The sequence below is a fragment of the Phoca vitulina genome, unplaced genomic scaffold (assembly GCF_004348235.1).
Source record: "Phoca vitulina isolate PV1807 unplaced genomic scaffold, GSC_HSeal_1.0 scaffold3, whole genome shotgun sequence".
Taxonomy (NCBI): Eukaryota; Metazoa; Chordata; class Mammalia; order Carnivora; family Phocidae; genus Phoca; species Phoca vitulina.
In genome coordinates, this window is record NW_022589706.1 from 57,798,943 (window position 1) to 57,811,335 (window position 12,393).

At 43.2% G+C, this 12,393-nt stretch overlaps 1 protein-coding gene across 2 annotated transcripts in view; it reads left to right on the plus strand.

Annotated features, from left to right (window-relative positions):
* ANXA3 (annexin A3) overlaps positions 1–12,393 on the plus strand; it is a 51,380-nt gene that overhangs the window by 8,734 nt on the left and 30,253 nt on the right. For both annotated transcript variants that reach the window (XM_032400607.1, XM_032400608.1), the window contains exon 3: positions 10,160–10,247. In XM_032400607.1, coding sequence (XP_032256498.1) covers positions 10,160–10,247 — 88 coding nt within the window. The remainder of the gene's footprint in view (positions 1–10,159; positions 10,248–12,393) is intronic.

Sequence of the window (12,393 nt, forward strand, 5' to 3'; positions counted from 1 at the left end):
AGAACCTCTGCTTGGAAGTTCCTATCTTAAATAATAAGTAACACAGGGGAAAATGAGTAATGCTTTGTAATAAATACAAATTAGCAGATAGAATCACTCAAAACACGGGGTCCGTGGAGAAGAAATACTTAAAGGGATTCTTGAAAGTGGAAAGGTTGGGGAAAGCTTATCTAGGGTGGAAACTGGCTAATAGGAAAAATTAATCCCTGAAAATGTGTTCTTGATGAAAAGGAGAGCATAACTTTCCTTCCCCGCCTGACCCTTCCTCTCTCTCCTGGAAACAAGACTGGTGCAGTTTGACCCATGAGGACACAATGGTCCCATTTCTGCTGTGTAACACAGAGTAGTGACATCAGCAGTAGGGCTCCCGGGAAAGGTGCAATGTGCTAATGGAAGAGAGCATTTGGGAAGATAATGCCTTTCCACTTCTGTTCCATGGATGACACCAGCCCTGGACATATGATGCTATTGGTCCTGGGTACAAGAAGTTGGTGAGAGCCCTGTCCAGTTCATATGTCTTGCTTTGGTGGAACATCCCGTCGACCTTTCTTTCCTGGTGTGTTTGCTCTTCCTAACCATGCAAACGTGTGGGAAGAACACTTGTGTTACACGCATGTGGTCGTGTTAAATTTCTCCTCTGGTCTCCTTGTCTACTGCATCTTAGGGCTGGAAGATCTGGCTCTATAATTGTTTTCACTGAGCTAGACTTTTCACATCCCGAGGAGAATGGGCATCGTGCCTGATTAGGTGCTCTTCAACATGATGCAACTCCCAGTCTGGTGTGTGTTTTAAACCATGTTCCCGAAGCGGTATTTAGATAAATACTGGCAGCTGCAGAAATGGCCCTCTGCAGGAAGTTAATGAAAAACAGGTAAGACCTGGATTTCAAATCAAAACATTAGAGCTTTGTTTCAGGACAGAGTCTAGAAAGAAACTGTCTAATCTGAGTGAGAAGAGAGAGGCTTCCCGGGAATGAATAGACCAAGCATTAAAGAGCTATCCTTTGCCACTTCCTGACCCCAACTCACCCACTGAAGGCGTGGGGCCCCTCTTTCACATTTAATCATACTAAAAGGTGTAATTTGCCAGATCTAATGAGTAGCTACTGAAGAAGCCTGGTAAATCAGAGGCAAAGAGGAAAAGAAAAAGTTTTAGATTGAGAGCAAGGAATGTGAAGGGGAGAAGGTATAATTTGATTCTCTTGAATGCCTGTGTTTTGGTGGATGCAGAGCTGTTGGAAAACGCAAGTATTTTAGAGTACTGAGCAATAAGATTAAGACAGATGTAGGGGTCTTACACAAAATAAAAGAGGATAAGTCAAAAGGGCAGAAAATCCTCAAGTCTGTCCCTTCCTCTATGATCAGATCTTTGCTCCTTTTATTTTTAACCATTTGTGTTTGATTAAATACTTCACCTGGGTTTCGGAAACATGTTTAAATAGAGGTAGTGACAGCCCCGTCTGAACAGCATTTACAAAAGGTTTGAAGAATGCGTTACTCAGATTTCTGAGGTGTGTCATGGAGCTCTGAAAAGTCTGGTAGTGGCATTTGAGAATTATCAAAGAAAGCAAGACTCAGAATAAGAAAGCATTTTTTATTCACTTAGTCATTCAACAAATATTTGCTAAGATCTACTATGTGCCAGACACTGTTTTGGGCTCTGGAAATACAGAGAAAGAGAAATTTAAAAAACGTGGAGCTTATATGCCTCTGATTTTATTAAGGAAGATGGCTAATAAACAAATGTATAATATATAACGTCAGTTGAAAGTACTCTGGAGAAAAGCAGAGCTAGATAATGACAGTGATGGGGAGTGTTATTTTCTGCTCAGATATGTGAGCAGAAGTCAACATGGAGTGAGGGAGTGAGCTGGGAGTCTATCTTGGGGAAGAGCATCCAGGCAGAGAGAACAGCAGGCGTAGCCTGAGGCAAGGTGTATTTGAAGAGCAATAAGAAAACTCCCATGGGGTGATAGGAGGGAAACCAGGAGAATCAGGGAGGTATTACACGTCTTTTTTTTGGGATCCTCCAAGGGCTACAAAGAATCTTAATAATCCCAGTAGCCTTTGTATAAACTCTACAAGGAGTTCCCATTATGTAGGTTTACTTTACATTAGGAAGAATTCTTAGCAGCTTATTGTGAGGATTGTCACTTCCCAAACACACACTTACACAAAACTCATAAAATAATGCATATTGCCATCATGTCATGTGGGCATTAATGACCGTGGCCACAGATGCAAGAAGTGTTCTTTCTGTCATATTACAAACAGCAAACGTCCCTGGGCTCGGTCCCTCCTGGGTGGATTTCCATCCCATAGAAGTGACGTGGGAGGAGAGTGTGTCACCACTGTAGTCCCAACATCCTGCCAAACCAGCTCCATTCTCTAGCCAAGTACCCATTTCAGAAGATGTGGATGATGCCCGACTCCCCAGTTCAGTGAGCCAGGTTCCCTTTACCTTCCACAGTTAGAGAGCAGGTCCCTTTGACAGAGGTGTCTCCCCGAGAAGCTGAAGTCAGAAACGTACTTCATCTAACAGGATGTGGCCAGTATAGCCACCCTAGTTTTCAGCTCTTTGTGGCTCTTGGCCAAGAAGAGAGTTTGGTCAAGAACTCTTAGCTAAGCTAAACCTGACTTGGATTGTGGAGGAAAAATGTAATCCTCAGATACTGGTGCTAAATAACTCAGAAGAAGATAAATATAAATTGTTTATAATCTGCTTCAAACAAATAATGAAAATTCTTCTGAGAAAGAAGTTTGTGTTGATAAAGACTTTCTGGAGGACTGGTGTTTCAGACCCAATCCAGATAGTTAGGTTTGCTGCGTCTGCCAGAGAACCCCTGAGTGCTTGGAGAGACAGGAGGAAAGACATAATGGAATCACTGGAAACATCTCTGGTTCACCAGTCTTCCACCCTGGCTTCTGGAACCAGCTTTGAAAGACCTGGAATAGCCTGTGGTGCTGAAAGTGGCCACCGAAATATTTCTAACCTCGTCCACATCTCCCAGGATACAATGGTCACTTTGATTTCTGGACTACTGATGTTTGAAGGGAGTAATTTCATCAAGCAGCCAGTTGTCTTATGTAGGCCTTGGAGAAATTCCACACCGTCTTCCTTCCGTTTTCTTCCAGCAAACTCATTCACAGTTGTTTATTAAGGCCCTAGCTGAAGACTGAGTACTGGGCTGGAGCTGGATATACCATAGTAAAACAAAAGGTCTCTGCCCCCTGGAATTTTATGTTGGAGGAGGTGGGGAGACACAGATATAAACAGTGAGAGATAAGACCGAGTGCTGAGGGCCCTAAGTGGGGAAGGGCTGCTGAGACGAAGACCAACAGGAGAGGACCCGCTCAGGTCCAGTGGCCAGGGCTGGCCTGTCAGAGAAGATGGCCTTTAAGCAGAGGAGTGAAGGTAGAAGAACATTCCAGATAGAGGGAACAGCATGAACAAAGGCATTAAGATGAGGAAGAATTCAACATACATCAGCTGAGAACTGAAGTGTGCTGGACAAAGGGGAGAGTAGCTGCAGGTGGGGGCAAAGAGGGAGGCTGGGCCAAGCCATGCGGGGCCAGGGCTGTGCAGACCAATGCCGTAGACCCCTTGGCTGCTGCGCGGGAGGTGGTTGGAGGCTGGCAATGGTAGGAAAGGAGACTGCTGCGGGTGTCCGTGTCCAGGGGAGTGGTGATGGTGACTTGGACAACAGCAGGGGCAAAGAGGATGGGGAGATTGCTGATGGATTGAATGTGCAGGGAAAGAGAGACGCCTCAAACGAGACTCCCAGTTTGTGGAGGTTGGTGCCATTTAGAGGAAGAAGGTCAAACTGGGGACGAGCTCAGAAAGCCGTCGGATCGCCTGGGTTCGGTTCCTGGCTGTGCCGCAGATGAGCCACGGAACCTTGGACAGACATCTTACCTCTCTGTGTCTTCTCCCCCCGAAAGTGGGGGTCAGGATAGTACCGACCTTGTAGGGTGGGTTTTGAGGATTAAATGAGCACATATGGGTAAAGCACAAGTAAATATCATGGAATTGTTACATAGGGGAGGAAATCAGCTTGGGAGGAAATAATAGATAATGTGCTACACTTGGATACATCAAGTAGACATTGAATATACAAGACCAGTGTTCAGAATAGAAGTCTGGGCTGGATTGACAGAAGTGAGAGTTGTTTGCATGATTAGAGGGAAAGAAAAGAGATTTTCCATTTTAGAAGTACCTGTTCTGTAGAAGTCAGGCAAAGGGGACGAGCTGACAAAGGAGAATAAATACAAGCTGGGGTGGCAAATAGAAACCCCAGGGATGGGGCCCAGGAGCCAAAAGAAGGCAGAGGTCTGGCTGGGTTGACCATGACACAGGCTTCTGAGAGGCCAGGGTTTCTTCTGATTATAATCTGTGTTTCATGGAAGACCCAATGCAAATAGCTTGTGTGTCCCTACCTCCCCTAATTGCTGAATCACACTTAGCTCCTACTCCGGCCCAACACCCTCTGTTACCACATCCCAGTGCTCTTGCTCTGAGGCTCCCTGATGAAATCATATTTAAAAAAGAACGGAAGGCAAGTATGGATCTTTTCTCATTCGAGCAAGACAAGAAGAAACGCATACATTGCCTCTGGACCCCTCGGAAGCACTTTATTTATTTTTTTTAAAGATTTTTATTTATTTATTTATTTATTTATTTATTTATTTATTAGAGAGCAAGCGAGAGAGAAACAGCATGAGAGGGGAGAGGGTCAGAGGGAGAAGCAGGCTCCCCGCTGAGCCGGGAGCCCGATGCGGGACTCGATCCCAGGACTCCGGGATCATGACCTGAGCCAAAGGCAGTCACTTAACCAACTGAGCCACCCAGGCGCCCCTCGGAAGCACTTTAAAGGAAGCCATGAAGTCACTCACTTCCTCACTGCCGTCAGGCACTGGAGGCTACCCGTCTCTGCTTTCCCCACCCCTGCTTCCCTTTGCTGCCCCCGGGGGGGGGGAAGCCTGCGGGCCGTGGCGATGGGGCGCCTTCTGTTTGCACTGGGCCCTGCCAGCCTATGGGAGAATCTGAGGCCCCTCGTGTTTGCCCTGGAGGGTCAGAGTGGTTAGCAGTCCTTGTCTCCAGCACCTTACCTGCTGTTTCCTGGGGCCGCCTTAACAGAGTTCCACAAACTGGGTGTTTTAAAACAAGAGAAATGTATTCTCTGACAGTTCTGGAGGCTGGAGGTCTGAAAGCCAGGTGTGGGAGGGCCGTGCTTCCTCTGAAACCTGTAAGGGAGTCCTTCCTCACCTCTTCCAGCTTCTGGTGGTTTGCTGGCAATCTTTGGGGTTCCCTGGCTCGCAGCTGCACGGCCCCGATCTCTGCCTTCATGGTCACATCCCCTCCTGTGTGTCTCTGTCTTCAGCTGGTTGTCTCCTGAGGACACCTGTCATGTTGGATTCGGGGCCCACTCCATCCAGTATGACCTCAGCTTAACTAAGTACATTTCAATAAATGTATATCCAAAGAAGGTCACAGTGTGCAGCATTGTGGGCTTGGCCTGCCACATATCTTTTTGGAGGGACACAATTCAACCCCTAACACTTGCCTCCTCTGACCCTATTCCACCTCAGGGCCTTTTACAGTAAGCTTTCTTTGGTTTGGAAAAGCACATTTTACTAGAAAAACGGAATGAGAAGTCTCACATCTTCCAAGTTATGATTGCTTTATTTCTTTATTTTTATTTATTTTTTTAGTCTACTCCATTTTTCCTTCTATCATAAACCCTCAAGACCCAGCAGACTGTTTGGACGTTGACCAGAGAGTGATCATTTCTCCTCAGCTCTTCAAGAGTTCCTGAGCCCTGGAAGTTTCTATGAGGCTTTGATTTAAAAGCTTAGTTTTTGGCTGTGGCCTCTGCAGGACTTTATGAAGTGATGAGTGATTTGGCTTCACCTCACCCTTGAGATGTACCTATAGCAGCAGCTATTCTTGCTCTGAAGCATTGGGCTTTAAATATGCTTCCTGTCAACAGGATTGGCGCCTTGTGTTTTTCTCTTTCATTCATTCTTCTGAATATGAATGCTTAACTTCTTGCAAACCCAGTACACTTTGCATGAAAAAAATGGGTGCAACCAGCTTTCATGGTCAAGGACAGACAGGCCTCTCGGCAGGGGGAAGGGGAGAGGGGAGGGGAGGTGGCAGCAGACAGCTTACCAGGCCCCCACTTGGCCACACCAATGACTTCAAGGCATCAGGTGCTCTGATGATCTCCAAAGGAGAGTTTTAGAAGATCAGAGAAAGGGGCGCCTGGGGGGGGTCAGTCGGTTAGCGTCTGCCTTCGGCTTGGGTCATGATCCCGGGGTCCTGGGAGCGAGCCCCACGCAGGGCTCCCTGCTCAGCGGGGAGTCTGCTTCTCCCTTCCCCCCCCCCATGCTCTCTGCCGCTATTTCTGTCTCTCTCTCTCTCTCAAATAAATAAAATCTTTAAGAAAAAAAAAGAGAAAACTATTGACATGAAGATGGTTCAAATGAGATGCAGCCTAGCTTAGTAATCAGAAGCAGAGGCTGATGAGACTGACCACTTGCTGGCTGTGTGAACTTGGGCAAGTTACTTAAGCATCAGTTTTATCATTATCTGTAAATAGGAGGTTTTACATCTGCCTTACAAGTCTTTTGTGAGGATTGAATGAGCTAATGCAGGAAGCGTGCTTAGCACAAGACTTGGCACACAGTAAGTAGCAACAATTTTTTTAAAGATTTTACTTACTTACTTACTTACTTACTTACTTAGAGCAGGGGGAGGAGTAGAGGCAGAGGGAGAGGAAGCGGGAAAGAATCCCAAGCAGACTCCACACTGAGCAGGGAGCCCGATGCAGGGCCTGCTGTCATGACCCTGAGATCATGACCTGAGCCGAAACCAATAGTCGGACGCTCAACCGACTGAGCCACCCCGGCGTCACAAGTAGCAACAATGATTAATGTCAAGAGCTCCTGTTAGTTTCCCCACTCCCTTTATTTAGAGATTGCTTGCTTTAATTTATTTTCCAACTGGTTTCAGGATCATTGTTCCTTTGGGGGCATCTGAAGGTCAAGTTTGGAAAAAAAGGAAAGCAACTTAAAGTGTTTACGGGATGCTGATGGAAATCTGATCAAACGTGATTTTTTTGGAAAAATAAAAACTTTGCTAAGTATTTGTGTCCCACACTAGCATGACACTTTGTTAGGGAGTTAGGGTTAGTGCAAACAGATGAAGTCAAGCACTGATTAGTAGTTTAAATGTTAAGGAAGGAAGCCTGCAACAAAGCAGGCCACGCAAATAGTTTTGTCTGTCTGTAAAAATGCCAACATTCCTGAAACAATGAGCTCATCGTCAAATTCTTCTTCCACCTCCCATAAAAGAATCTGTGACTTGTTTACTCATTTTGCTTTGGTTTTCTGGGCAGCTGAGAATGAAATAGAGAGTGGTTCTCAAACTTGAGCATGCATTAGAATCATCTGGAGGGCTTGTTAAAACAAAGATCCTGAGTCTTAGCCCCAGACCTGTTGACTCAGTAAGACTGGGGTGGGACCTGAGAATTTGCATCTCTAACAAGTTCCCAGGTGATGCTGCTGTGGCTGATCCAGTATCTTCTCTTCGAGAACCACTAGCATGGAATCCTGTGAAGCATTGTGATGTGGTAGAGAGCACAGGGCATTTTAGACACAATGGGTGGGTTCACATCCTTGGGCTGTCCTTAGTAGCGGAGTTATGGTAAGCAAATAATTTCTCTGAAATCGAGTTTCTTCCATTTTTAAATGGAAATAATAAAATCTACTTTGTTAAGGTCATTGTAAGACTGAAATAAGTTGTCTGTAAAGCACTTTGTTCACTGCCTGGCATGTGCTGGTTTAAAAGATTCTATTAATTTCTTTTACTATAAGATTTTTCTCATAGGTCATGTAAATATTGTTGAATGTTGTGGGCAACCGAGTCTATCAACTGAATTATACTGCTTATTTAAATAACTGAAACAGTCTAAAAATTTTCACCAAGATTCCATTTCAGAATTTCCATGCCATTTTTCAAGCTGGGTTGGGGGGGGGGGGCTTTTTTTCTTTTAATTAAACAAGGAGTTCCTCCACACTTAATTCACATAACGGACTGGGAATTTCAACCTTCTCTAATTGTGCGCATTGGAATTTCAGCATGTTTTGATGTGTAGGTAGTAGAGGGCAGTGAAAAGGTCACGGCTAGAAAAGAAACCCTTTTCATGAGCTATTGGAATCTGACTGCAATTCTGTGTTCTTGGATTCAGAAGCAACCATGTAAATACCTGTGTGGTGCAAAATCACCAGGGAACTTCTTCAGCATGTAGAGTCTACCTTACTTCTGAAGAATATGTTCAATATGTCTAATGCAGGACCTGGGCATATGCATTTGAAAGAACTACCCTGGGTGCAAGACCCTACATTTCAAGAAAGACTAGGAATGGGCTGGAATGGTCATGGCTGTGTTCAAATTCAGATGCTACTGCTGACCTGGTTTCTGTGGGCTTGAGGGCAAATGCTCCAATCCTCTTAAACCTGGGTGTCTTCTATGTGCAACGGGCCACTCTTACTCCTCAGGGATGTTATGCAGGTTCTATTAACGCATCTGAAGTGTCTCACACAGTGCTGGCCATGAAGCACTCAAATGCTCCAATATTGGGGTGGTTCTTCTAAAATGCCAGACACATAAGGTGGACAGATAAGATCAACATAAAAGTTCCGAGATGGGTAGAACTGAAATGAGGCCAGTTGACTCTGGGAACCCATAAAATATTTATTAAGCCTAAGAGAAAGAGGATTCTCCAAAGATCATGTGGAAGTGACTGATTTCTAATAGGTGCCTTTAGATCAGACACATTCACAACTAGTTTCTAACCTGTTATAATCACTCTTGTAGAATGAAAACTATTTTGGATGCTTTAAGATTAAACAGTGTTTGGTTGTATTAAAGTGAATTGTTCAACCTCATCTATTGAATCAGCAGCCTATCATTTTTTATTGGGCCAGAACATTAACTTTCTGTTCACTTTAATGTGACAAGATAATGTCCTGTCATGAAAATATTAAACCCTTCAGGAGAGCCTAAATGAAGCCGTATTAGCCCAAGACAACAGAGCCTATATTATTCAGCAACAGGATAGGAAAATCAGTTTACAAAGAAAACACCATTACTGTAAAGACATGTTTTTCTTCAGAGTGAGGAAATGCCATATAAATATATGTTCCCTTGCATTTGTCTGAGCATCTTTGTGGCTGTTCTGTAGTCTCTTAAGCAGTTTTAAGAGATTTTATTCTTTCCGTAAGATGGTCTTTCCCAGCTTACTGACATGTTTCTAATTTTTGTGTTTAAAATTACTGTCGTGGCATTTTTTATTTCCATGTTGCTCCTGAAGATCCATGTCAGTGGAGCTTTCAGAAGGGAATTTATCAGCTGCAAGTACACATTTGTTGAACAAGGCTTGAGAACAGGCAGTCCTAATGGGGTTTCCATTCGTGGATCCATTGGTGTAGGCTTCCCCAAGGACAGTGGTCAGCATTAATTAAAGCATCTTAAAGTCTGCAAACCAGTTACTTCTGTGTGAGTTGCAGTGAAGAACTTTGAGTTATCACTTGAAAACAAAGAGGATACAGGAAATTCTCACTTTCTCATTGTTTTCGTGCAGAGGCCACTTTAAAGCAAATATTCTGGGGCGCCTGGGTGGCTCAGTCGTTAAGCGTATGCCTTCGGCTCAGGTCATGATCCCAGGGTCCTGGGATCGAGCCCCGCATCGGGCTCCCTGCTCAGAGGGGAGTCTGTTTCTCCCTCTCCCTCTGCTGTTCCCCCTGCTTGTGCTCTCTCTCTCTCAAATAAATAAAATCTTTAAAATAAGATAAAATAATAAAGCAAATAATCTTTAGAGTCACTGGGATTAGCCCAATTTATTGCTCTAGAGAATAACTATTTGTATTTCTCATCTCTTACACAAGGGGAGAAAGGAGAGGCCTTTTTGTATATGTGGCAGATGTCATTTTGCTCACATGTCTGGAGACGAGAGTCTCCTGAACCACTCCTTAAGGGAAAGGAAGGTGTTGCCAATTAAGAGTTTGTTACGCTTCCAACGTGCATGCGTGAATGTATGTAATGCAAACAAAGAGGTCATTTTGAACTAGTGGCACTTTCAGATATTTCCTTCCAGGTTGGACACCGAGGGACAATGCACGATTATCCGGGCTTCAGCCCATCAGTGGATGCTGAAGCGATTCGCAAGGCAATCAGAGGAATCGGTGAGTACTGCTCTGCAATTGCTCTCTTCACGTTGAAGCAAATCAGGAAAGTTACAATTTAAAAGTGCATTGGTTCAATTTGCCCAAGTTGGCTTCCTCGACTGGAGAAATTGTAAGGGACTTTTTTAAAAATTGTGAAATAGTGGGGCACCTGGGTGGCTCAGTCAGTTAAGTGTCCAACTGTTGATTTTGGCTCAGGTCATGATCTCGGGGTCATGAGATCAAGCCCTGCATCAGGCTCCACACCTGGCGTGGAGCCTGCTTAAGATTCTCTCTCTCCCACTCCCTCTGCCTCTCCCCCACCCGCCCTAAAAAAAATAAATAAAAATTATGAAATAATGAGGAAAAAATGCATAGGGTACCCAATTTTATTAAATCTTAGTATTTGCCATATTTACTTACTGTGAAACAGTACATCACCATCACTGCTACCAACAGTGATCATCATAATAAATCATTACAGATACCGTTCTGCTGATTCTTCCTGGATCTCTTTCCCACCATGTTTCCTAGAGACAAAACACCATCCTAAAGTAGAGTTTATTCCCATGAAACTTTTAATTCCATAACTACATATGTATGTACATATAGTTTGCATGGTCTCAAACAGTATAAATTAGAATGATACTCAGTATTATATGCCTGCAACTTCTTTTTATCTCTTAACATTTTGTTTTTGAGATTTATCCATGTTGATATGTTTAGCTCTAGTTCATTAACTTCACTTGCATAGTAGTCTATTGAATTATTATATTGTAAGATGGGATATTGATGGAACATTTCAATTACCTACAATTCTTTTCTATTACAGTATAAAAATGCTGCATTGAATATTCCTGCTTATGTCTTATGCACATTTGCTTCCATTTCTCTAGAGTATAACAAATGGAATTTCGAGGTTGAAGATGTTTATCTTCAAATTAACTAGAAATTTTGCCAGGGCGCCTGGGTGGCTCAGTTGTTTAAGCGACTGCCTTCGGCTCAGGTCATGATCCTGGAGTCGTGGGATGGAGTCCCGCATTGGGCTCCCTGCTCAGCGGGGAGTCTGCTTCTCCCTCTGACTCTCCCGCCTCTCATGCTCTCTCTCTATCATTATCTCTCTCAATAAATAAATAAAAATCTTTAAAAAAAAAAAAGAAATTTTGCCAAACTGCTCTCTAAAATGAATGTGCAAATGAGCATTCCTACCAGCAGTACGGTATCTGTGAGACTTACTCTTACTCCATGTTCTCCCCAGTACTTGCTAAGGTCACACTCTTCTGTTTTCCTAATTGAGTGGGTCTAAAATTGAATCTCATCCTGTATGTATGTTTGCTTCCTCTCTCCTTCCCATCCTCCATGACTGATATGGCTGAGTCTCCTTTCTTGTTCATCTGCTTCTACCATGAATTATGTCTTCCTATCTTTTATCCATTTTTCAGTTGGATTGTCTTCTTCATGATTGGCAAGATTGTTTTTTATAAATTCTGGATACAAATTTAAAAAAAAATTACAATCCATGAAAATATCTTCTCCTAGTCTGTGGTTTTCTTTTAACATTGGTTATAGTAACCTATATTGCCTAGAAATTTTAAATTTCAGGGAAATCAAGTTTACTAATATTTTTCCTACATGTCTTTTCTATAATGAGCTCATAAAGATATTCTCCTGTATTTTCTCCCCAGAGTTTTACAATCTTATTTTTCACTTTGGGATTTTCAATCTACCTGGAATTAACGTTTGTGTAAGTTATTTAAAGGTATCTAATTTTGTTTTATCCCATGTGGCTGGTTGATTGTCCCAGCACAATTTATTGAAGAACACCTCCTTCACACACTGATCAGTAGTGCCGCATTGTCTTTTAAGTTTCTCTATGTTTCTGCTCCATTGGTCTGTTTGCCCATCCCTGTCTCCATATCACATTGTCATAATTACTATTCTAATTTTATAATTAGTGTCTAGTAAGGCAAGAGCTTTTCTTGGCCCTTTACCCCCTCCCCCCTCCCCTGAATATTAGGGTCAGTTTGTCAAGTTCCATGAAATATACTCTTCGGATTTTTATATCAGTGTAATACTATCTTGTTTCTGTCATTTGGATTTTTTTTTTTTTCTGTTTTTAAATGACAAGTATTTCTTCTTATCCCTATGCCTCCCCTATTCTCCATGT